This window comes from Protopterus annectens, chromosome 8.part0 (assembly GCF_019279795.1).
Source record: "Protopterus annectens isolate FY-2018-M chromosome 8.part0, PAN1.0, whole genome shotgun sequence".
NCBI lineage: Eukaryota > Metazoa > Chordata > Ceratodontiformes > Protopteridae > Protopterus > Protopterus annectens.
This window is the reverse complement of record NC_056741.1, coordinates 1,808,087,447-1,808,112,740: the sequence shown is the minus strand read 5'-3', so window position 1 is coordinate 1,808,112,740 and position 25,294 is coordinate 1,808,087,447. Positions and strand designations below refer to the sequence as shown.

Here is a 25,294-nt window from a genome sequence, read left to right as displayed (position 1 = left end):
TGAAGTCTATACTCTCCTTTGTTTTGGAAATTAGGAAAGAAGACAGGTAGATTGATGGCAGAAAGGAGGGGTTAGTCCTGAGGGAAACCCTGTCTTTATGAAAGATGATATATGGAGGCTTACTGCAAAGAGCGTGAAGCTCTGATATCCTCCTTGCTGAGGTAATGGCAATCAGGAAGGCCGTTTTCCAAAATACATATTTTAAGTCGACTGAAGCCGCGGGTTCAAAGGGAGGACCAATCAGAGCCTGCAGAACTAGGGTTAGATCCCATGGAGGAACTGCGTCTTTAACAGGGGGTCTTAACAGAAAAGTTCCTTTCAGGAATGTTTTGCAAATCTTGGAGGAAGCTAGAGGGCCTAAACTGTTTCCAATGTGGTAGTGGGAAATAGCTGCCAATTGAACTTTAATAGTAGAAGAACTAGCTCCTTGATGAAAAGTATGGGATAGAAAGTCTAGAACTGCTGGGATAGGAGCCGTGAAGGGATCCAAATTCCTATGCACCGCCCAGACAGAGAAACGTTTCCATTTACTCTTGTAGATTTTCCTGGTAGACGGTTTATGGGCAGCCACCAGGATGGCCTTAACTGAGGAAGATATACCAGGAGTCCTAGCCATCAATGGAACTGGATCAACCAAGCTGAGAGCTTGAGGTAGTCCAGGTCGGGGGTCTTCAATCCTAAAGGATGAGAGATCAGATCTGGAATGGGATCTAAAATCCAGGGAGGATGTACTAGATGAGACCGTAGGCATAGGAACCAAGTTTGGCAAGGCCAGAATGGGGCTATGAGGATAACTCTGCTCCCCAATAGACAAGCTTTCTGCAAGAATTTTGTCATTAATGGAAGAGGAGGATAAGCATACAGAAGACCGGATGGCCAAGCATGAACCAGAGCGTCTTTGGGGACTTCCCCTGGTGGGGGGATTAGTGCGAAGAACTCACTGCACTTTGTGTTTGAAGGTGAGGTGAACAGATCACAGCAAGGTTGACCCCATTTGAGAAAGATTTGCTCCGCTACTACTGGGTTCAGAGACCACTCGTAAGGTGAGAGGATCGTTCGACTCAACCTGTCCGCTAAAATGTTTGACTGACCCAGAATGTGCGTTGCTATGAGAAGGCGGTTGGTGAATATCGCCCATTCCCACACTCTCATGGCCTCTCTGCAAAGTGGGTAAGATCTGGTTCCCCCTGTTTGTTTATGTACCAGACTACCGACATGTTGTCTGTCTGAATTGCAATAGTCCCTGGAGGAAGAAGGGGATGGAGAGCCTGCAATGCTAGAAGCACCACCCTCATCTCCAGGACATTGATATGCAATGAGGTCTCTGTGCAAGTCCACGTGCCTTGGACAGATCTGCCCATGCAATGCCCCCCCACCCGAGGAGAGATGCATCCGTGGTCACCGTGACTTGGGGTGGGGATAAGACGAAGGGGCGCCCTTCCTGGAGGTCTCTGGAGCGGAGCCACCAAAGTAGCGACTCCCTGCAAATCCTGCTGAGGGGAATAGGTGTAGACAGAGGATGATGTAAGATGGATCATTGAATCTGTAAGGTCCATTGAAGGATTCTCATTTTCAGAGGTGCGAAAGGTGACAGATTGATGGCCACTGCCATGGACCCCAGGGCCCTCAGGACTACTTCCACTGGGGGAGGGCTGATGGTTGTAGAAGAGCGAGAATGTGAAGGTTTAGATTGCGAAGATTGTCCGCCATCAGAAAGACTTTGGATTGTATCGTGTCTATCCTGGCCCCTATGAAGTCCAAAATCTGAGTAGGTTGAAGGGAGGATTTCTTGTGGTTGATCGTGATCCCTAGAGGGTGGGCTAGATGTAGGAAATAGTCCCTGCCTGAACAAAGTTGATGCCTGGTGGGGGCGGTTAGGAGCCAGTCGTCCAGGTAAGGAAATACCTGCATTCCCTGAAGCCTCAGGTGGGCCCCTACAACTACCATGACCTTGGTGAACACCCTGGGGGCAGTGGTGAGACCAAAGGGTTGGACCATGAACTGATAATGGTTGGTTCCCAGCCGAAAGCGGAGAAACCTCCTGGATCGCCTGTCCATTAGAATGTGGTAGTACGCATCCTTGAGGTCTATTGAGCACATCCAGTCGTTCTCCTGTAAAAGTGGGAGAATGGATTGAATAGTGACCATCCGGAACTTTTCTTTGGCGACTGACAGGTTCAGTGTGGACAGGTCGGGAATGGGTTGTAAGCCCCCCGTTTTTTTTGGCACCAAAAAGAACCTGGGGTAAAAGCCCGATCCAGATTGCCCGAGGGGGAAGTGCTGGATGGCTCTTTTTCTTAGCAGCTCTCGTATTTCGAAGGCTGCTGCCTCCCTCTGATTGGGTGGAACATCGGGGAGACTCCCTGACCGGGGAGGAGTCATTAGGAAAGGGATAGAATAGCATCTGGATATAATTCGGAGCACCCAGCGATCTGTCATGATGGACTCCCAATTTGCTAGGTGCTTCGAGAAGCGCCCCCGACTGCCTCCAGAGAAGAGCAGTCGGGCAACCCTTCAGGGCTGCTGCGCGAGTCGATCGGAAAAATGTTCCCTCGACCCAAAATTCTTCAGCCCCCCTCTGCCTCTGGGCCGTCGTCCACCCCATCCTCCTCTGCCTCTGAAGGACGAAGGATCCGGAGCAAAACGGGATTGTTGAGCTTTCCGGAACTACATCTTCTTTTGTCCTCTTTGGTTCCTAGAGTAGGACCTCTGAGGAACAGAGAAGCGGATCCCGACGGCAGACGTTTTCCCGTCTTTCTCGCTCTGGAGAAGCGTATCACGGATGGTTTTGCCAAAAAGCGTAGAACCATCAAAAGGGGCATTCGTGAATGACGCCTTGAAGGGTTCCGCAAAGTCGCAGAGATGGAGCCAGGCCTGTCTGCGTAAGACAATGCCTGTTCCGCTGGCTCTAGCTGCTCCCTCCGTGGCATGGGAGAGAAGCCGCATAGATGCATTAGTAATCGACTTGAGAGTGGCCATCCGAGCCGAGAAGGTCCGTTTGTCCTCGGCCGACATGAACTCTGGGGGTGACCCAGCGTACTCTTTGATAAGGTCCCACTGGAGCCGAATTACATGTGCCATATAATTCAGTGACCTTACAGAGAAGGTCGCTGAAGCGAACATCCACTTTCCAAGGCAGTCCAGCATCTGAGACTCCTTGTCTGGAGGATGTACCGAGGAACTCTCCTGTGCTAATTCCTTTTTGGTGGCAGCCGCCACCACCATGGCATTCACTGGGGCACCCTTGCTCCAAACTGTCCTGTCCATGGGAGGGCTGAGTATCCTGTCAGGTCTCTTGGGTATTGGCTCGACAGTGTCCAGCTCCTACCATGCCCTGGTAGTTATGAGGTCCACCAGGGGGTCGGCGGGAGGGGACACCCAAGAGGTAGATGAGCCTGCGTCAAATGCCTCCAGAAACACAGACTCATCCGAGGAAGGCTTTTGGGCAGACCACCCCCCTCTAATGCGTAACATTTCCATAATGTCTCCAAAGGAGATGTCTTCGGGGGGTAACCTTGGGGAACCTTCCCCTTCCTCTAAGTCTGTGTCTTCTGTGAGGGACTCAGGTGAGTCCAAGTGCCTCCTCTTGCACTTCTGTTTGTGAGAGACCTCCTCGGGGGGAGGGGGGGACTGTCCGAAGAGGCCTCACCAACAATGTCCTGTTCCTCAATGGAAACCATCATGGACGTAGGCGCAGGCTGTCCCTGGGGCAGGATGATGGAAGACATGAGAGGGAATGGCAGGTGGATCCATAGCAAGAGCCTGGGGCCTCGAATCCCTCAAAAGGACCCTCTCCATGATGTCAAATGCCGAGGGAGAACTGCTTTCCCTAGGATCAGAAAGCAGTCCCGTCGGATCCGACGTGCGGATTGGCGCTGGAGGTGACCCAATTGGATCCGAAAGGGTAGTGTGCTCTGACCTCAGTGGAGCCGAAGGTCCACTAACCCCTCCGGATCCAACGCTCAACTCACGGCCCAGAGAGCTCGGATCCGAAAACGGATCCTACAGACTCGAGGGTACAGTCGGCGCCGAAGTAGGGAACACTTGTCAGCGCCGACAACACCCCGGCCCCGAAGCTAGTTGGATCCGACAGCTCCGAACCCCAATGGCAGGTTGGAGAAGGAGCAATGGGGGCGAAAAAGGGGGTCGAGCTCCCCCCAGAGGGGGGGGGAGGCAAGAGCACTCCCATCTGCAGCTGGGCCTGAAGAAATCAACACATCACCCAGTCCATGTCTGCGTTAGATTAACTCCTCGTTGATCTGGACGAGGCCACCGAGGCCAGCCGGGAAGGTCGCCTACATGACCTCAAAGGTGACCGGGTCTCCTCCTCCAGCTCCGGGGAGAAACATGGAGAATGGAGCCAGGAGGGGGAAGGCCCGGAGACCTTAAGGGGAGAGGCAAGCTGCTTTGACGGCGGAGCTGATGGAGCTGACTCGGACCGCCTCTTGTGGCTACGGTGTCTCTCTTTTTCCCACTCCCTGTCCTTTCTCTCTCTCTTTTTGCCATCCCTTTCCTCCTGGGCCAAAGAGGGAGGTTGAGTCCCGGCCAGGGGATTGGAGGCGGTAGGTGGAGCCGCTGCAGCTGCGGCTGGCGCCACAGAGGAAGAGGAGGATGAAGTGGAATCAGGGGGCAAAAGGCCCGCAAGGATAAGCTTCGTCCTTCTATCCCTCAAAGCCCTGGGGTTGAAGGCTGCACAAATAGTGCAGCCCTAAGTAAGGTGATCAGCTCCCAGGCAAATAACGCACCGAGTGTGGCCATCCGCTGGGGACAGCTTGTGGCCACACTCGGAGCATTTAGAGAACACAGCTTTTGGGCCTTCGGACATATTAAAAGAAAAGTACAGGCCCACATACACAGAGGGGGGAGGCGAATAAACTTTAACTAACCAAAAGTTTTTAAAACTACCCACAAAGGCTAAGGGAATAAGAAGGGAGTTCACACACGCAAAGATAGAGAAAATTTAGACAGAAAAGTATATAAAAAATCCTAAACTCACAATACCACGCTTGGAGCTCATTCTAAGAAGCTTACAGAAGCCGCGGCAAATGAGATCTGGGGGATAGAGGAAGGTGGCAGGGAATTATGGGTAGGGGGAGGAGCTTGGAGCTCAGATCTTTTAGCTAGGAAAGCTGCCAGCTCGGATCCAAATCGGATCCGATACCCACAGGTTGCTGATCAAATGAAGTTAACTACTTCAGATCAATAGTTTCATTCAACCATTCCTTAAGTGTTTTTTGGAATATATTTACTTTGTAATATTTCATAAGTGTTCTAATGTTTTCATTGCCTGTAGTACACACTACATTGTAAATGCATTCTTTTAAATTGTTCTTTGTTGTTTGTAAAATCTTTTGCCACATAGCCTAAAAAGTGGCTGAAAATTGTTCTGTACCAGCTCCCAACCAGTCTACAAACTTAAATAAATAAATATATTTAGAAATGGTTGGGGGGGGTCTCCCTACAAAAATGAATGTTTTTACTTTTATTGTGAAAGTCAGCTTGCCCATTGTCAACTTCTTTTTTGTTTGCAGTTTGACTTTAAACTGTTTGAAGAATTAGTATCCATCCAAAAGTGTAAATTACTTCACCAGCACTAACTATAGCAATACATGGGTATGGTTACCCACTGAGGTGCTGAATTGGGAACATTTATCAGTAGTAGTATTTGCATCTAAAAGTAACTAACAGAATAGATCACTGCATACAGAGTGAGAAGGCTACAGAAAAAAAACAGTATCATGGGCTGTACTTTTTGGGGAATAGATATGATGCACCTAAAATCATATCATCACACTGCAGAGAAATGGTGAAGCCAGAACTGGAATAGTGCATGTAGTTTTTCAGACTGTCTGTGATCAAGTATACCAGAGGATTGAGACAGTATAGAGGAAAATAAAAAGAGTGGTGCATGAACTGGTGAGTCAATATTATGACATAAAGCAGGACGTATTAGTTCTAGAGCCTAGAAACAAGGAGAGAGAAAAAAGACATGAGTGGATTGCATAAGATTTAATGAAGGACCCAGCTCCATTACACAGTGGCATGAAGGATAAAGCTCTAAGGTACGATAATCCAAGTTTATATAGCAATCCATTCTGGGAAGGAAGAGGTATCTCTGGTGTGTAACTTGGTTGACACCTTGTGGGAGCATTGCATGCTTCACCCCATGGAGCTTGAGCCTAGTATGCCAGTGCAAGTCACACAGTAAACCAAGAGGAATTCAGCATGCAAAGGCACACCTCCCCTCAGAGGACAAAAAACAGCAAAGCTTTTAAGAGACACCTCAGGGCAGGGGGGAGATGCTACACCAGGAGAGAGGGAGGGTAGATTATCCGACAGGTCCAGCAAGCTGGTCTACTCCCTACCATCAGACTATCTCCAAAGAACAGAAGAGTTGAATGAAATTCCCAGGCAAGAATAAATGGGCTGTAGGGTTCCTGTCTATCCTGGGGATTTCTGGCTCCACCTACTTCAGAATGAATGGGTTCAATTTTGTGGAGTAAGAGTAGCCATCAGGCTAGGTCCTGTGGGGGGATTAAAAGAAAAGACCTTAATGGCGGAGTAAGCCAATAGACATGAGACTATGGGCAGGAGGGAGCATAAAGAGATATAAGCTGTAGACATAATGAACTAACTACACTCTGGACCAGAGGAAGAACTTATTCTGAGTGGATGCTGAATAGGTGTAGTGATCTATTTAAACAGGCAGCTAGCTGAGGGACCATAGGTGCTTTCAGGAAAGTTTGGGACAAAATAACAAAGGAAGTATGGGGAGGTAGCAATACCATGCTTGCAGCACAGCATGGGCACAGCAGACAAACAAAATGCTTCTCTGCTGACATTTGTATGAAAACAGAAATACATTAAAACAGTTGATTATTCTTGACTAACACATTACAGTTTGATACAAGTAGTTTAAATACATCAAAATAATTGAAATCATACATGAAATAGTTCACAGTTATTGCCTCGCACGTACAGTCACTGTGGTAAAATAAATTATACATGAACTGCTAAATCAATACCTTGGAGGTAGTTCTAAGACATAATTAAACCAAGTAAATATCTCTTTTTAAGACTACTTTTCAGTTTCTGAAAGCATTTCAATGTTTCTTAAGAAAGAAAAGCCTTATAAAATAAGATCAATACTCGCCTTTCTCTTGACTTGCCACACAGCAGTGGGCCAAATTCAAACATGCCCTTACTCATCACATACTTTTTATGGAGTATTGCATCTGGGGTCTCCACCTTCAAACGTTGCCGGAATACAACTCTGCAAACAAGAAAATATCATTAGAAGTGCAACTATACTTCTTGTTAAATACTGAAAAATGAATGCAAAATCCTTTAATGTACAAGGATAGCACTATAGCTTTGGCATAAAAATAATATCTGAATCTCATATATCGAGCAAAAAAAGAAGTTATGTACTTACCATAATGTTCTATGAGTGTTGTTCATCTGGGAGTGACCCAGTGTTACCATCCGGAAAATGCTTTTCTTCACCAATTTGTTTAGTTTGCAGAGATCCAATATTGGTCTTCAGTTCCCTGTTTTCTTTGGAACTAAAAAGAATTTTGAGTAAGTTCCCGATTGTCTCTGGTCTGGGGGGACATCTTGGATGACTCATTTTAGGTTCATAGGTAGGTACTAGGCTATGGTCCTGGGGCCTACATAAGCCTAACCAAAAAGGATCCCCAGCTTTCGCCACCCAAGAAAATTATTTTCCTGTGCCCCTGTCAAGCAGTGCCACAGAAGTGATCTCCGAGGTGAATTTGCTATTTCCCATCCAGCCGTCAAGATTTTTCTAAAAGAGGGCCAATGTGGAGCTTTGCTTGACATGAATGGATAGTTTGTTCCAGAGTATGGGAAGTCACTGACACAGGAATCTATCCCTACAGCATGTTCGGTTTATTGTGGTGACAAGGTTTAGGTCCCTGGAGTGTGTAGCTTGGAGAGATTGGGATTTCTTTAAGTGTAGCATGTCCAACAGCTCTGGGTATGTTAGGCAGATATCACCTCTGAGTAGGTGATATGCGATGGAGTAGAGCTGCAGTTTTTTGAGACGGTCTGAGTATGGCATCTGTTAGAGGTCGGTAATCCTCTTAGTGAGGTATTTCTGTGGCCTTTCCAATTGCTGTAGGTGTCTTGTGAGATGCATGCCAAACGGGGCATTGTACTTTGCAATGGGTCTGATGAGGGATAAATAGAGAGGAAAATGACCTCCTTTTTTCTAGAGGAGAACCCTTTTGTGATGAGGTGTGCCACGTAGAATGATTTCCTGACTACTATGGCAATGTGATTATCAAAGGAGAGACTACTGTCCACCTGTGTCCTGAGGTCTCTTATCACACTTTCAGTGTTTAGTGAGCTACTGCCATTGTAGTAGTTCATGGGTACTGAGCTTTTCCCAAAGGGGATGATAATGCACTTCTTGGCATTGAGCTTGAAGCCATGACTTTGACACCAAGCATCTATCTCTGTGAGGACCTTTTGCAGAATGTCTACATCAATAGGTGATTCTGTTATGGCTCCCAGTTTGCAGTCATCTGTGAACTTTGTTAGCCAAAGACCTTCTGTGTTGGCCTGCACTTCAGAGAAGTACATGTGGAACAGGAGAGGACCCAGGACCGAACCCTGTGGTACTCCACACATCATTGGTCTGAAGTCGGACTTGGAGTCGGCTACTTTTACTGTGTGTGTTCTGTCAGTGAGCCAATTGGCCACCCATCTTGTGACATAGAGATTTATGCCCAGTTTAGTGAGTTTATCTATAATTCCAGAGTGGGGGATGGTATCGAAAGCCTTGGCGAGGTCAAGATAGGCTGTGTGCACTACCTTGCCCTCGTCTACGGCTCTAGTGACTGCTTCAAAGAAGTCAGTCAGGTTTAGTAGACATGATCTACCTTTTACAAACCGAAACTGAGTGGGGTTCAGGGTTTGGAGGTTAACTATGTCTTTGTTTATAAGCTCCAAGATGACACGTTCCATGCCCTTGAAGACCAGGCTAATGAGGCAGTAGTTTCAGGGGTCCGTGGTGGGACCCCCTTTGTGTAGTGGGATACCCGTCGCTGTGCGCCATTCAGTAGGCACATAGCCTGAGGTGAGGCTATGACTGAACATGGTACTTAGGTAGGGTGCCAGTTCATTCTATAGTTTGTGCGGTACGCAGCCTGGGAAGTTGTCTGGTCCCATGGATGCTGTGTTCTTGGCTTTGGAGTGTGCGGTCTTTACTTGTTCATCCATGATGACAGGGGCTTTGCATTCTTCTGGTATTAAGATGGGCCCTTTGGAGGGTGAGAGGGGGGTAAAGTTAGCACTGAACCTATCTGCCAGGAAGTTGGCAATATCGGTTGGTTCTGTATATTTAGTGCCATTGTGCTGTAGCTCAGAGCAGATCTGAGTGTTGCCATTGAGATTCTTGACACAGCTGTAGAATGCTTTGTGGTTGTCTTTGGAATTAGTGGCAATTTTATTTTCATAACTGGCTTTGGAGGATTTTATGACGGATCTCAGCTTCTTGCTGAGGCTGACCTGGGAGTTCCTCCAATCTTGGGATTTTACTCTTTTTTGCAACAGCTTCTTCCTTCTGTTGTAGAGTTTGTTTATGGCAGGGGACCACCAGATTGGCTTCCTTTTTTTGGAGGATAAAATCTTGGTTCTGTTGGGGATGGCATGATCCATTCACTCGTGTATGTGCTTATACAGTGCATTTGTGTAAGATTCAGCAGTCATACCTCTATTTTCCATCTGCATGGGTGTCGTGAAGTTTGCCACTTCTGTCTTAAGAAGTATGAAGTTGGCTTTGGAGTAGTTTTTGACAGTGGTTTCCTTAATTGGGGGTGGGATATGGATGTCTAGGGTGATTAGCTTGTGGTCGGATCTGACCAGCGAGGAACTGACCTCTGGCGTGGAACACCAGTTACCCATATTGATAATGACCAGGTCCAGGATATTGATATTCCTGGTGGTGGTGTGGACAAACTGATTCAAGGCATTGGAATTTATGAATTCCAGAAAACGCTGAGCGAATGAGTTGGTACATGAGTAGTTTTTCCCAGATGATGGTGGGGTAGTTGAAATCACCCATAATTAAGGTATTGAGTTGTGCCTTAATATTTTCCAGTATCTTAAGAAATGAGGAGTGGGAATCCTGGGGCATGGTGGGGGATCTGTAACAAGCTACAACTTGGATTGCAGCCTTGCCCAGTGTTAGTTGCACTTGGATAATTTTGGATGTATTTTGTTGAGCAACTAGCCTGCAGGTGTGGATATCCTTAATGAACATGGACACGCTTCCACCTTTTAGTGTTTCAGTCCAGGTTAGGTGGCCGAAAGGTGTGGTATGAATTATAGACTGGTAATGCAGTGGTGATTTCAGGAACCTTGAACCAGGTCTCTGTCACTACACAGATGTCGATGTTCTCCATTTTAAGGAGTGCCTCGAGTGAGTGCATTTTGAGGTTTAGACTTCTAGCACTGAGTAGCATTACCCTCAGAGTTTGCTTGCTTGTACCTGTTATGGTGGTGAATTTAGCATTTGAACCTTGCCTAAAAAAGGCACTATAGGAGTAGCAAGAGCCTTAGCCAGTATCCGGAATCCCAGGGGTGACAGGTGCAGGGCAGGCCATCTCAGGCAAAGCATCATGGGCTGTCGACCATGTTGTCCCAGGCAGACAGATACTGGTTCCCCTTAGAATGACACCAGAAGCTTAGCCAATTGTTGAAGTCAATGATTTTGTCCTTGAACTGTGGTATCATTCTGGGCGATAGCAGGATGCTACTCAGGGCTAGTCTGGGCGATGGCAGGATGCTACTTAGGGCTAGTCTGGGTGATGGGAGGATGCTACTCAGGGCTAGTCTGGGTGATGGCAGGATGCTACTCAGGGCTTCTGAGCAACATTTGAATTTCTAATGTTGCTGCCTCCTTTTGACTGGGGGCTACATCTGGAATGGACTTATTTACAGGGATGGGGAAAGAAAAGGGAATAATATATACCCTGGATATTATGTACTGCACTCATTTGTAAAGAAGTTATGTACTCACCATAACGTTCCATCTGAGTAGGTAACTTCATTTGTCTGCAACCTGTGGGTATCAGATCTGATTTGGATCCGAGCCGACAGCTTTCCAAGCTAAAAGATCTGAGCTCCAAGCTCCTCCCCCTACCCATAATGCCCTGCCATCTCCCTCTATCCCTCAGATCGAGTTTGCCAGAAAAAAGGCAATAGGAAAATTCTATAACACAGGAAAGGATTACAATACGTTCCAGAGATGTCAACTGAACAAGGACATATCCTGATCCTTTGATAACGAACTAAGGGTCCGGGGGATGGAGGGAGGGTCGGTTGCAGACAAATGAAGTTACCTACTCAGATGGAACATTATGGTGATGGTACATAACTTCTTTATCTGAAGTAGTTAACTTCATTTGATCAGCAACCTGTAGGACAGAGTCCCCAGCTACCAGCAAGTTGGGAGGCCCTTATGGAAGGATATTCTGGAGCACTGCAGAGCCAAAAGATGCACGTCCTCTGGATATTAAATCTAATTTATAGTGTGTAATAAAGGTATGAGAGGAAGCCCAAGTAGCTGCTGAGCAAATGTCATCCAAAGAAACCCTTGACCAGAAAGCAGCAGAAGTAGCCATAGATTGGATAGAATGGACTCGCACTCTCAGGGGCTCAGGACGACCAGAACTTTTGTATGCGAGGAGGATGCATTGGGAAATCCATCTAGCTAAGGTTACTTTAGTGACTGGTTTCCCCAAACAGGATTTTGCAAAGGAAACAAAAAGTTGATCAGATTTTCAAAGATCTGCTGTTCTGTTTAAGTAAAAACGTAACTGTCTGTGAACATCCAGACAATGAAGTCTGTATTCTCCTCTGTTTTGGAAATTAGGAAAGAAGACAGGTAGATTGATGGACTGGATGATATTGGCTTCTGAAGCCACTTTGGGCAGAAAGGAAGGATTAGTCCTGAGGGAGACCCTGTCTTTATGAAAGATGATGTATGGAGGCTTACTGCAAAGAGCATGAAGCTCCGATATCCTCCTAGCAGAAGTAATGGCAATCAGGAAGACCGTCTTCCAAGATACATATTTTAAGTCTACTGAAGCTGCGAGTTCGAAAGGAGGCCCAGTCAGAGCTTGAAGAACTAGGGTAAGATCCCATGGAGGCACTGCATCTTTAATAGGGGGTCTTAACAAAAAGGTTCCTTTCATGAATGTTTTGCAAATCTTGGAGGACGCTAGGGGCCCTGAACTGTTTCCAACGTGGTAGTGGGAAATAGCTGCCAACTGAACTTTAATAGTAGAAGCACTAGCTCCTTGATGAAAAGTATGGGAAAGAAAGTCTAGAACTGCTGGGATAGGAGCCGTGAAGGGGTTCAAGTTCCTGTGCTCCGCCCAGACAGAGAAATATTTCCATTTACTCTTGTAGATTTTCCTGGTAGACGGTTTATGGACGGCCACCAGGATGGCCTTAACTGAGGAAGATATATCGGGAGTCCTAGGCATTAAGGGAACTGGACCAACCAAGCTGAGAGCTTGAGGTAGTCCAGGTCGGGGGTCTTCAATCCTAAAGGATGAGAGATCAGATCCGGATTGGGATCTAAAATCCAGGGAGGATGTACTAGATGAGACCGCAGGTAAGGGAACCAGGTTTGATGAGGCCAGAATGGGGCTATGAGGATAACTCTGCTCCCCAACCGACGAGCTTTCTGCAAGAATTTTGTCATCAATGGAAGAGGAGGATAAGCATACAGAAGACCGGATGGCCAAGCATGAACTAGAGCATCTCTGGGGGCTTCCCCTGGTGGGGGAATCAGAGCGAAGAACTCGTTGCACTTTGTGTTCGAAGGCGAGGCGAAGAGATCGCAGCAAGGTTGACCCCATTCGAGGAAGATTTGTTTAGCTACTGCTGGGTTCAGAGACCACTCGTAAGGTGAGAGGATCGTTCGGCTCAACCTGTCCGGTAAGATGTTTGACCGACCCGGAATGTGCGTAGCTATGAGAAAGTGGTTGGTGGATATCGCCCATTCCCATACTCTCATTACCTCCCTGCAAAGTGGATAAGATCTGGTTCCCCCCTGCTTGTTTATGTACCAGACTACTGACATGTTGTCTGTTTGAATTGCAATAGTTCCTGGAGGAAGAAGGGGATGGAGAGCCTGCAATGCTAGAAGCACCACCCTCATCTCCAGGACACTGATATGCAGTGAGGTCTCTGTGAAAGTCCATGTGCCTTAGACGGATCTGTCCATGCAATGCCCCCCTCACCTGAGGAGAGATTCGTCCGTGGTCACCGTGACTTGGGGAGGGGGTATAATGAAGGGGCAGCCTTCTCGGGGATCTCTGGAGCGGAGCCACCGAAGAAGCGACTCCCTGCAAATCCTGCTGAGGGGAATAGGTGTAGACAGGGGGTGAAATAGGATGGACCATTGAACTTGCAATGTCCATTGAAGGATTCTCATCTTCAGGCGAGCGTAAGGTGACAGACTGATGGCCACTGCCATGGATCCCAGGGCCCTCAGGACTAGTTCCACTGGGGGGGCTGATGATTGTAAGAGGTCTAGAATGTGAAGGCTTAAACTGCGAAGTCTGTCCGCTGTCAGAAAGACTCTGGATTCTGTAGTGTCTATCCTGGCCCCTATGAATTCCAAAATTTGAGTAGGCTGAAGGGAGGATTTCTTGTGGTTGATCGTGATCCATAGGTGGCGGGCTAGATGTAAGAAGTAGTCCCTGCCTGAGCAGAGTTGATGCCTGGTGGGGGTGGTTAGGAGCCAGTCATCGAGGTACGGAAAGACCTGTATTCCCTGAAGCCTCAGGTGGGCCCCTACAACTGTCATGACCTTGGTGAACACACGTCTGTCCATAAGAATGTGGTAGTACGCATCCTTGAGGTCTATCGAGCACATCCAGTCGTTCTCCTGCAAAAGTGGGAGAATGGATTGAATAGTGACCATCTGGAATTTTTCTTGGTGACTGACAGGTTCAGTGTGGACAGATCGAGAATGGGTCGTAAGTCCCCCGTCTTTTTTGGCACCAAAAAGAACCTGGAGTAAAAGCCTGATCCAGATTGCTCGAGAGGGACGCACTGGATAGCTCTTTTTTTTAGCAGCCCTCGAATTTCTGATGCTGCTGCTTCCCTCTGATCGGGTGGAACATCGGGGAGTCCTCTTGATTGGGGAGGATAAGTTAGGAAACGGATTGAATAGCCTCTGGATATTATTCGGAGCACCCAGTGATCTGTCATAATGGACTCCCAATTTGTTAGGTGTTCCGAGAAGTGCCCCCCGACTGCCTCCAGAGAGGAGCAGTCAAGCAACCCCTCAGGGCTGCTGCGCGGGTCGATCCAAAAAGGGTTCTCCCAACCTGAAATTCTTCGGACCCCCTTTGCCTCTGGGCCGGTGTCCACCCTGTCCTCCTCTGCCTCTGAAGGACGAGGGATCCGGAGCAAAATGGGAATGTTGAGATTTCCGGAACCACATCTTCTTTTGCCCTCTTTGGTTCCTAGAGTAGGACCTCTGAGAAGCCGAGAAGCGGAGCCCGATGGCAGACAACGTCTTCCCGTCTTTCTCGCTCTGGAGAAGTGTATCGCGGATGGTTTTGCCAAACAGCATAGAACCGTCAAAAGGGGCATTCGCAAAGGACGCCTTGAAGGGTTCTGCAAAATCGCAGAGACAGAGCCAAGCCTGTCTACGTAAGATGACACCCGTTCCACTAGCTCTAGCCGCTCCCTCTGTAGCATGGGAGAGAAGCTGCATAGATGTGTTGGTAATTGATTTGAGAGTGGCCATTCGAGCCGAGAAGGTCCGCTTGTCCTCGGCCGACATGGACTCTGGGGGTGACCCAGCATACTCTTTAATCAGGTCATGCTGGAGCCGAATCACATGTGCCATATCATTCAGTGACTTTACAGAGAAGGTCACTGAAGAGAACATCTGCTTTCCAAGGCCGTCCATCATCCGAGACTCCTTGTCTGGTGGATGCACCGTGGAACTCTCCTGTGCTAATTCCTTTTTATTGGCAGCCGCCACCACCATGCCATGGTATCAACTGGGGCACCCTTGCTCCAAACTGTCCTGTCCGTGGGAGGGCTGAGGATCCTGCCCGGTCTCTTGGGTATTGGCTCAACAGTGTCCAGCTCCTTCCATGCCTGGTAGTTATGAGGTCTACCAGGGGGTCGGCGAGAGGGGGCACCCAAGAGGTATATGGGCCTGTGTCAAATGCCTCCAGAAACACAGACTCATCCGAGGAAGGTTTTTGTGCAGACCACCCCCCTCTAATGTGTAACATTTCCATAATGTCTCCAAAGGAAACGTCTTCGGGGGGTGACCTTGGGGAACCTTCCCCTTCATCTAAGTCTGTGTCCTCCATGAGGGACTCAGGTGAGTCCAAGTGCCTCCTCTTGCGCTTTTGTTTGTGAGTGACCTCCTCGGGTTGGCTGTCCGAAGAGGCCTCACCAACAATGTCCTGTTCCTCTACAGGAACAATCTGGGACGTAGGCACAGGCTGTCCCTGGGGCCGGATGATGGAAGACAAGCCCGTCTGAGTGGGAATGGAGGGTGGATCCATAGCAAGAGCCTGGGGCCTTGAATCCCTCAAAAGGACCCTCTGCATGATGTTGAATGCCGAGGGAGAACTGCTTTCCCTTGGATCTGAAAGCATTCCCCTCAGATCCGACGTGTGGACCGGCACCGGAGGTGACCCGATCGGATCCGAAAGGGTAGTGTGCCCCGACCTTAACGGAGCCGAAGGCCCGCTAACCCCTCCGGATCCGATGCTCAACTCACAGCCCTGAGAGCTCGGATCCAAAAACGGATCTGACAGACTCGAGGGTACAGTCGGCGCCAAAGTAGGAAACTCTGTCGGCGCCGACCCCACCCCGGCTCCGAATCTAGTCAGATCCGACAGCTCCGAACCCCGATAGCAGGTCGGAGAAGGAGCAACAGGGGCGAAAAAAGGTGTTGAACTCCCCCATCTGCAGCTGGGCCTGGAGAAATCGACGCATCATCCGGTCCATGTCTGCGTCCGATAAACTTCTCATAGATCTAGATGAGACCACCGAGGCCGGCCGGGAAGGCCGCCTAGATGACCTAGAAGTTAACCACGTCTCCTCCTCCGGCTCCAGGGAGAAACGTGGAAAACGGAGCCAGGAGGGGGAAGGCCCATAGACCTTAAGGGGAGAGGCAAGCTGTTTGGACAGCGGTGCCAAAGGGGTCGACTCAGACCACCTCTTGTGGCTGCAATGCCTTTCTTTCTCTCTCTTCCTATCCTTTTTGTCCTTCTTTTTGCCATCCCTTTCCTCCTGGGTCAGCGAGGGAGGTTGAGTCCCGGCCAGGGGATCTGGAGGGGCAGGTGGGGGCAGCCGCAGCCACGGCTGGCACCACAGCTGAGGACGAAGCAGAATCCGGGGGCAAAATTCCTGCCAGAATAAGCTTCGTCCTCCTATCCTTCAAAGCCCTGAAGTTGAAGGCTGCACAAATAGTGCAGCCCGAGGAGAGGTGGTCAACCCCAGGCACAAGACGCGAGTGTGGCCATCTGCTGGGGACAGCTTATGGCCACACACGGTACATTTAGAGAAAATAGCTTTAGGGCCTTCAGCCATTATAGAAAAGAAAACAGGCCCATACGCACACACCTTCACACACGCAGAGGGGGAGGGGAATAAATTTAACTTAAACAAAAAATTTTAAAAACTACCCAGAAAGGCTAAGGAAGTTAAGAGGGAGTTCACACACACAAAGACAGAGAAAGTTTGACAGAAAATTAAATTTTTAACGCTAAACTCACAGTACCACGCTCGGAGCTCGTTCTGAGAGGCTTACAGAAGTCGCGGCAAACGAGATCTGGGGGTTAGAGGGAGATGGCACGGCATTATGGGTAGGGGGAGGAGCTTGGAGCTTGGATCTTTTAGCTTGGAAAGCTGCTGGCTCGATTCCGAATCGGATCCGATACCCACAGGTTGCTGAGGAAATGAAGTTAACTACTTCAGATCATTGGTTATCTTTTGATAGGTTTCAAGGTGCAGTGACAATCACCCCCCCCAACTGCCTCCACAAGTGAACAGTCGAGCACTCCTTTAGCAGTGCTGAAAGGTTCTGCCAAAGAAAGATTCTCTGGAATCCTGATTTTGCGGGTCTCCTCTGCTGCACAGGCAGCATCTTCTATTACTGTCCCGTCCCCCCCGACCTTGGGGGAACTTCGACCCTGAGTGTCCTGGTAAGATCTTTGAAAGTTCTTGAACTGCATCTTCCAAATGCCCCTCTGACCATTTGGAAATGGTTGGGTTGGTGTCCAAAAATCACTCCAATGGCAGACAAGGTCTTACCCTTCTGTTCACACCAGGTTAGCGTTTCTTTTACCTTAGGCCCAAACAAAGATGAGCCATCAAAGGTAGCATTAACAAACAAAGACTTAAAGGGCTCCGTGAAATCGCAAAGATGCATCCAGGCCTGCCTCCTAATGGAGACGCCTGAACCCAATGCCCTACTCGCTCCACCTGCAGCATATGAGATAAGTCTCATGGAGGAGTTGACCGCAGAGTTGAGGGTAGTGAGCTGAGCATTGACCATATCTGTGGCCGCATCAGCTACAGCTCCCTGGATTTCATAAACTTTAATCGTACTTTGACTTAGGAATGGGGTCCAAAGGCCTGGAGAAATTAAAAAAGAGGGAATCTGATAGTTCTTTTAGCAGATCCCTCTGAAGTCTGGTGAAGTGAGTAATATAGTTCAGCAATTATAATGTAAAAGCCACTGAAGAGAAGATGTGCTTCCCATACCTATCCATGGTCCTGGATTCCTTATTAGGAGGATGGATAGAGGAACTGATCTTGGAAAGTTCCTTTTTCATGGTAGCCACCATGACCATGGCATCTACTTCGGTAAGGAAAGCTTAGTCTTTAGGGTTTGTGATATGCTTGTTTGGCCTCCTAGGAGTGGGCTCCATGGAATCTGGGGTCTCCCAGGCCTTCCTAGAGAATAAATCAATAAGCTCATCAGAAGGCGGTGTCACCCACAAGGTTGAAGGGTGAGATCCAAAGGCCTTCAGGTATACTGACTCCTTGGCTGAAGGGGATGAGGACTGCCAGTCACCTCTCTGTTTCAGAATTTCCAGGATGACTCAAAGCAGACATCTTCAGGAGGTGACCATGGGAACTCTTCTGCTTCATTAAGGTTGGTATCTGAAGTGAGAGACTCCTTTGGGGAGTCCAGATGCTTCCTTTTGCATGTCTTCCAAGAGACTTCTTCAGTGGGATATTCTGGGGAAGTTTTGGAAAAGGAGGGAGTCCCCTGCGGAACATCCTGAGGCCTGAGATCTCTGCCGACTTGTGGATGGAGGTGATGAGGTAAAGACACCTGTGCTGACGGGGGAGGAAGGTCCGAGGAGAACTGTATCTGAGACTGAGGAGCAGTCATCACCCTCCTCATAACCTTGAAAGCCATCTGCCCCTGCTCTGAAGAACTCCCCAGACCCAACAAATGGAAGTTGAAGCCAAAAGAGTCTGCAGAGCAAGAGACAGAAGCTCCAAAGATGAGATGGGAGCTGAACCCATCCACACCAAGGCCCTGAGAGACATGGTTGGATCCAATGAGATCCAAGCTGGCCCCAAGGACCCAACCAGCGAATGTCATTGCAGGGTATACAGTGCCTCCTCCTACATGTGCATTCGTCCAAAAACAGGCATGGAGGTCAGTCATCAACAGTTTGATAAAATCAAGTCCAAGGTCGATATTTAATGGGTAACAGGGAAACTTCCACTTGATCAGTGGCAATGGACAGACTGAACAACCAATTCTGCCCACTAAGCTCAAGGAAATAGCATCCGCCACTTTCTACCACCTTCCCCCGATAACTCTTTCAGCACCCCAACTGCTAATCATAAGTGGGTTGTCTAGAGAACAGGCAGGGCTTTATCCCTCTGCCTCCCAAAGAGGGCTCTACTGATACAATTTTCACCACTCCCATTGATAAACTTTTCCAAATTTGCATCACCTATGGCTTTTAGCTACAAGTTGAACTCTGATCACATTATTTGAAATAGATGCCCTCCTTTCACCCATATTTTTTCTTTACATCTCCTCCTCAAAGTCTACTCTGAGCATCATGTTCACCCAGATTATATCCCATCACCTGTTTCAGACTTCTCTTACAGCTTATATCTATCCACCTATTTTACCTTCTATTGGACCCTTTCTACTATAGTTATATTCTAGCTTTATTAGACCTTCTTAGGAAGATCCTTATCATTGTGTCATTTTTGACACAGCTTTGGCAAGCTATATCTGATGGTGAAGTGGGGCAGTTACCACTATCCCAGGTCCTTTTCTGGTTACCTCTCAGCTTGTAGTCACTCACTAGATTACTGTATCCCTAGTTCAGCACCTCGCATTTGTCTGCACTGAATGCTAGCCAAAATCCCTCTTCATATTTAACCTTCTTCTCTAAATCCATTCCTAGATTCCTCCCTTTGCCTTCCAAGACTGCGTCTGTCTTGACGTCACCTGTAAATAGGATGATCCTGTTAAAAATGCCCATAGTTACATCTGAAAGTAAAGTAATAAAGCATACAAAGCACAACATAATCCTTGGTTGGAAGCATCTGGTCATCTTTCTTTCATTTGAGAGGTTACCTTTCAGCGTCCTCATCTGTATTCTGCCTTCTAACAGTTTCCATTACCACTTGAACATTCCTTTACCTATCCCTCATCTCACAAGCTCACCCAGCAGATCATCTTGCTGAAATACAGACAGACTCTGTCAACCAAAACATTCTCATCCAATTCAGCAGTTACACGGTCTTAGAACTGTACCATATTTGGCTGGCATGACGTTTCAGTTACAAATATATGCAGGATTGTTTCTTGGACTCTGTTGTGGTCCAATGATCTTCAAAGACATTCCCATATATTCTTTGTCATCACCTTTCCAGATCAGGTCGACAGGTCTGTAACTAACAAGGCTAATTTCCACTGTCTCACTTGTAAGTAAGGACTGGTATAACCTTTATTCAGTCATTCAGTACTTCTGCCTTAGACAGTGGTCAACTGAAAACTTCTGACTGGGTTCCAGTATTTCTTCTCTAGACAACAATCTGTTAAATATTTCTGAAAGGGATACCTCCATTACCCCTGTCAAACTGTTGAGAATTATGGGTGGCAGTTCTTGTTCCAAGGCACTGCTTTCTCTCAGCTTTGAAAAATCCTGTTTACAAGAACATTTATCCACCTTCCCCCTTTTCACATTCTGTCCTTTACAGAAAAGTAGTCCACTCTCTTGTTTGTTCACGAAGATAGTTGCAGAATTATTCAGTACTGACAATGTCCTCTTCCTCGCTATCCCTCCAGTTAACCAACTTAGCCAATTTTTCATTTTTCATTTCCACCATACACAATACTTAACAATAAAATTGATGATTTGGAAGATTGTCTCAGATTAGAGGATAACATTACTGAAACACAATTTAATGATACAACATGCCCATCACAGATTCTAAGGTTAATCCACTTTTACAGTTTCAAATACAGTGAAATATGTACTGGAATCTAGATATCTATAAAACAAAAAACAAATATCACAAGCCTAAAAAACAACTCTAAACTAAAAATTGTTCAGTGATATTGAATTAATATTATGCATCTGTCTTGTCCATTTTCATTCTTCCTCAGTGTATGGGTATTGCATCCGACTCGGACGTATACACTAGACTTTGGGATCCAACTCTTGAGCTCCTCCCTCTACCCATAATGCCCAAATCAGCTAAAGAACAGCAAAGTTGGGCTCAAACATGGAACAAAAGGTTCAACAATATCTACAAGGACAGTCAAGAATGAAAGGAAGGGTGAAAGACGGTAGGGAGTTGAGTAAGAATGAAAATGAGTGACAGATGCAAATTTATGGTGAGTACATAACTTTAATATCTGATGTTGTCCTTTTCATTCATTCCTCAACATTTGGGACAGATTCTGCAGCTACATGAATCTTGGGTGGCCCTCATGGAAGGATATTCTAGAGAACTGACATGACCCTTAGAAATATTTCCCACATCCACAAATTCAAGAAAACTCTTAAAAGGTACCTTAATACCACATAGATTTACCTTTGTAATCATCCCACATGAATTCACTCCTTTCTCTACCATTGTCATCTCTATTCCTCTCTTCCCCACTACCATAACTCACTTAAAAACTGTTCTGTATTGTACAGTTATCCTCAGAAGATAACCCAGTTTGTTATGTAATTTTATTCAAATGTTTTATTGCATATTTTTTGCTATGTTTTTCTTCAAAGTTACTATATTGTACTGTGGAGCTTTATCTACATTTGCTTAACTGTCTTGTTGTATGTTGTACTCAACTTCAATTTTTGTAATTTTTTTCTTGCTTACTTGTACTGTGGAGCTTTTCTACCTGGGCCGCCACTGAAAAAGGGCTTTTGCTCAAATGGACTATCTTGGTTAACAAATGTCAAATAAATAAATAAATAAACTGTAGCTCTGCTTCTGGAGATCAAACTAGTTTGTAATGAGGAATAAAGGTATGAGCATTAGACTAGCTAGCTGCTGCACAAATGTCAATGATGGAAGTTCTAGACCGAAAGCCAGAAAAGGTTGCCATGGATATAGTAGGATGTGCTTTAGGAGGCTTTGACAGGGAGAGACCTTGCTGAGTATAGACAAAAGAAATGCAATCAGTAGTCCATTTAGCCAGGATAACTTCAGAAACTGATGATCCCAATCTTTTCTGTGAGAAAGAAACAAACAGCTCTTATGATTTCCTGAAATCTTTTGCTCTGTGGAGATAAGACAATAGCTGTCTATGCACATCTGAAAGATATAGCATGTATTCTCCATTATTAGAAAAAATAGGGAAAAGACTGGCAAATGAACTGTTTGATTAGTACTTTATTCAGATGCTATATTCGGTAAGAAGGATGGATTTGTTTGTAAAGTGACTCTTGTCTTTGTAAAAAATAATGCAAGGGGATTTTGTAGACAGAGCTTGGAGTTCAGAAATTCACCTCACAGATGTAATACTAGGAATGCTGTCTTCCAAGACAAACATTTTAAATCAGATTTGGTTGCTGGATTAAAGGGTCGGTGGTTCAGCCCTTGGAGTATGATTGTTAAATCACAAGGAAGTGATGGGTCTTTCACTGGAGGTCCAAATAAGAAGGTGCCTTTTAGAAAAGCCTTGCACAGTTTGGGAAATGTTAAGGAGGAAGGTTTTCACCTGAGTGAAAATTAGATATAGCTGCTAATTATACTTTGTAGAAAAAATAGCACCTTCTTGAAAAAATAGATGCTAAAAAATCTAGAACCACAGATATTGGAGCAGTGAAAGGATCAATTTCTTTCTGAAGAGTACAAATTGAGACTCTTTTCCATTTTCCTGTAGATCTTCCTTGCAGATGTTTTTGGGAAGACAGAAGTATTCTTTGGATTGGGGAGGAAAGCCTGGGATACCTACATATTAATAGAATTGGAGAAACCATGCAGTCAGTTTGAGGCATGGAATATTGGGATGCTTCATCTCGGAGGGATGTGAGAAAAAGTCTCCAAGTCCAGTATCCATGAAGGATGTTGAAAATGAGACCAAAGTGGAACCACACTTAGACAGGCCAAAATGGGTAATGAGGATAAAAAAGCTCTTTAACTGAAGTGGTATCTATAAGAATTTTGGAATCATAGGTAACTTGGGATAAGCATAAAGGAGACCAGAGGGCCAAACGTGGACTAGAGCATCTCTCTATGAATCTCCCTGAGGGGGGATTAAGGCAAAGATCCTACTGCACTTGTAGGGAGATTGAAACAGATCACAGCAATGTTGGCCCAAACAATGGACGTTCCTCTCTGCCACTGACTGATTGAGAAACTTCTCATGAGGCATCAAAACAGACCTGAGTGTCCACTAGTACACTGGATTTCTGCATTATGTGTATTGCCATACGAAAGCGGTTGGAGGAAATTGCCTGCTGTCACACTCTCATTGCCTCTCAACAAAGGGGATAAGATCTGGTTCCTCCAGTTTGTTGATGTAAAAAACCACAGACATGTTGCCGATTTGAAGAGCAAACCTACTACTCCATAAATTCAGCTCCAACTTTACCCCTCTCTCGCCCTCAACATTCCCTCAGGAAATACCATCAAATACAACTCCCCATGCTATCACTAGGGAACAGGTCCTTAATGCTCTCTCTAAGGCCAAGAACACTGCATCAATGGGCTCAGTCAATATTCCAGGATGCCTTCTAAATAACAAGAAACATGACCTATCAGGCCCTCTAGAATTATTATTTAACTGTAGCCTCCAAACAGGCTTTGTGCCTCATGAAAGGAAAACAGCAACAGTCATCCCTCTGCACAAAGGTGGGCCATCTACAGACCCAGGAAACTACAGACCCATAACTCTCACTGGTCTTATATGTAAAGTCACGGAAGTAATTATCATTGAAATGATTAATAATGATATAGTTAACCTCCAGACACTGGATCCAACCTAGTTTGGTTCAATCAAGGGCAGGTCATGCCTAGTCAACCTGGTGGACTTCTTTGAGAAGGTCATTAAAGCAATGGATGAGGGTGAAATGGTTCATACTGCCTACCTTGACCTGGCCACGGCATCTGGCACAATACCCCACTTGGGCATTGTTGTCAAACTCAAGAGATTAGGTACAAACCTGTATGTCATCTGGTGGATGGAAAAATGGCTCACAGATAGGACACAGGACGTTAGAATTGGGGAGGTCACATTTACAAAGAGGCCATTCACAAGTGGAGTCAACCATGGATCGGTTCATGGACCACTCCTTTTTGGCATTTACTTCTCTGAAGTCAAGGGCGATGTCAATGGTCTCTGGCTGACTAAATTTGCAGATGACTGCAAATTAGTAGCTGTCATTGAATTCCATGCAGACACAAATGTTATCCAGGAAGAGCTTACATAGACAAACAACTGGTGTCAGAGCCATGGACTAAAACTAACTGCCAAGAAATATATAATAGTATCCTTCTGGAAGTCACCCACCCCTGGTAACTACCACATTAACAACACACTCCTTAGAGGTGCCCAATAGTCAGGGACTTAGGAACACACACAGAGAGTAATCTAGACTTTGACCATCACTTGTCTACAGTAGTGAGGAAATCAATCTATGTTGCACAACTTATAAACAAAGTTATAGCATCTATATCCAAGGAAGTCATTGTTCCACTGTATTTGGCATTCATCAGCCCTATCATTGTGTACAATGTCTCCTTTGGTATGTACCTAACCAGGCATATCTAACAATTGGAATGTCCCTAGAGGTTCCTCACTGAAAGAATACAGGGCGTAAGTGAAATGTCCTGTGCAGACCGCCTCAAGGCCCTATCCCTGTATTCTATCTCCTACAGGCTGTTGAGGGGAGATCTATGCCTAGTATACAGGGCATTATCAGACACCACTCTGATGGACCTCCTACATATCCACAAAACAAATAGCACCATCATTACCCATTCTAAAGACTTAAACCTTGCCTGTGATATAAACAGGACCTGCTGGAGAGACAGGTATGTATCCCAGAGACTACCCCACCTCTGGAACAGGTTCCCCATCCATGTGAAGAAGAATTCCTCCCTAACCCAATTCAAGTGTACTTGGACAATTGGATGGGGAAGAGGAAATTCATCTCTGGCTTGGCACCAATGTATCTAATGGACACAAGCAACCATTAAATGTTTCATCTCCTAGGCCCCTGCTTGTAAATATTTAAATTCCCATGCCCCTGCTTACATTTATCAAGAGTACCAGAACTTGTCATAGCTAGCCTTAAAAAGGCCATTGTGGTCATTAGTCTAGCAATCACCTATGAACCTATTTACCTCTGGTCCCTAGAGGAAGAACATCTTGAAAGGCCTGCAGTGTTAGTAGGACTGATCTCATCTCTAGGACAGTGATGTGTGAATTGATATCTTGGAGGTGACCACATGCCTTGGACTATCTGTTCCAAGAAATTCCTCCCTTTGCATTGCATTAGCAGGTGTCCGTGGTTACCTTGGCTACTGATGGGGACAGAATAAAGGGATGGCCTAGGTAAACTTCACCAGACTGAATCCAGAAATGAAGCTGATCTTTGCAGACTCAAGTGAGTTTGACTGGGAGCGACAAAGGGTGATGCATAACGAACCACTGTACAGATAGAGTCAACTGGAGAACAAGTATATAAAGATGGGCAGTTAAAAGTATGATTATGGTTGCTACCATTGAGTCTAGTGCCTGAAGGACAAGTCTGGCTATAAGAGGAGGGTG

General features: G+C 46.4%; 1 protein-coding gene across 1 annotated transcript in view; it reads right to left on the bottom strand.

The window, feature by feature from the left end:
- The window catches only part of HYDIN (HYDIN axonemal central pair apparatus protein), a 6,673,197-nt gene that overhangs the window by 2,481,346 nt on the left and 4,166,557 nt on the right, over nt 1-25,294 (bottom strand). The window contains exon 49 of the mRNA XM_044079523.1: nt 7,154-7,273. Coding sequence (XP_043935458.1) covers nt 7,154-7,273 — 120 coding nt within the window. The remainder of the gene's footprint in view (nt 1-7,153; nt 7,274-25,294) is intronic.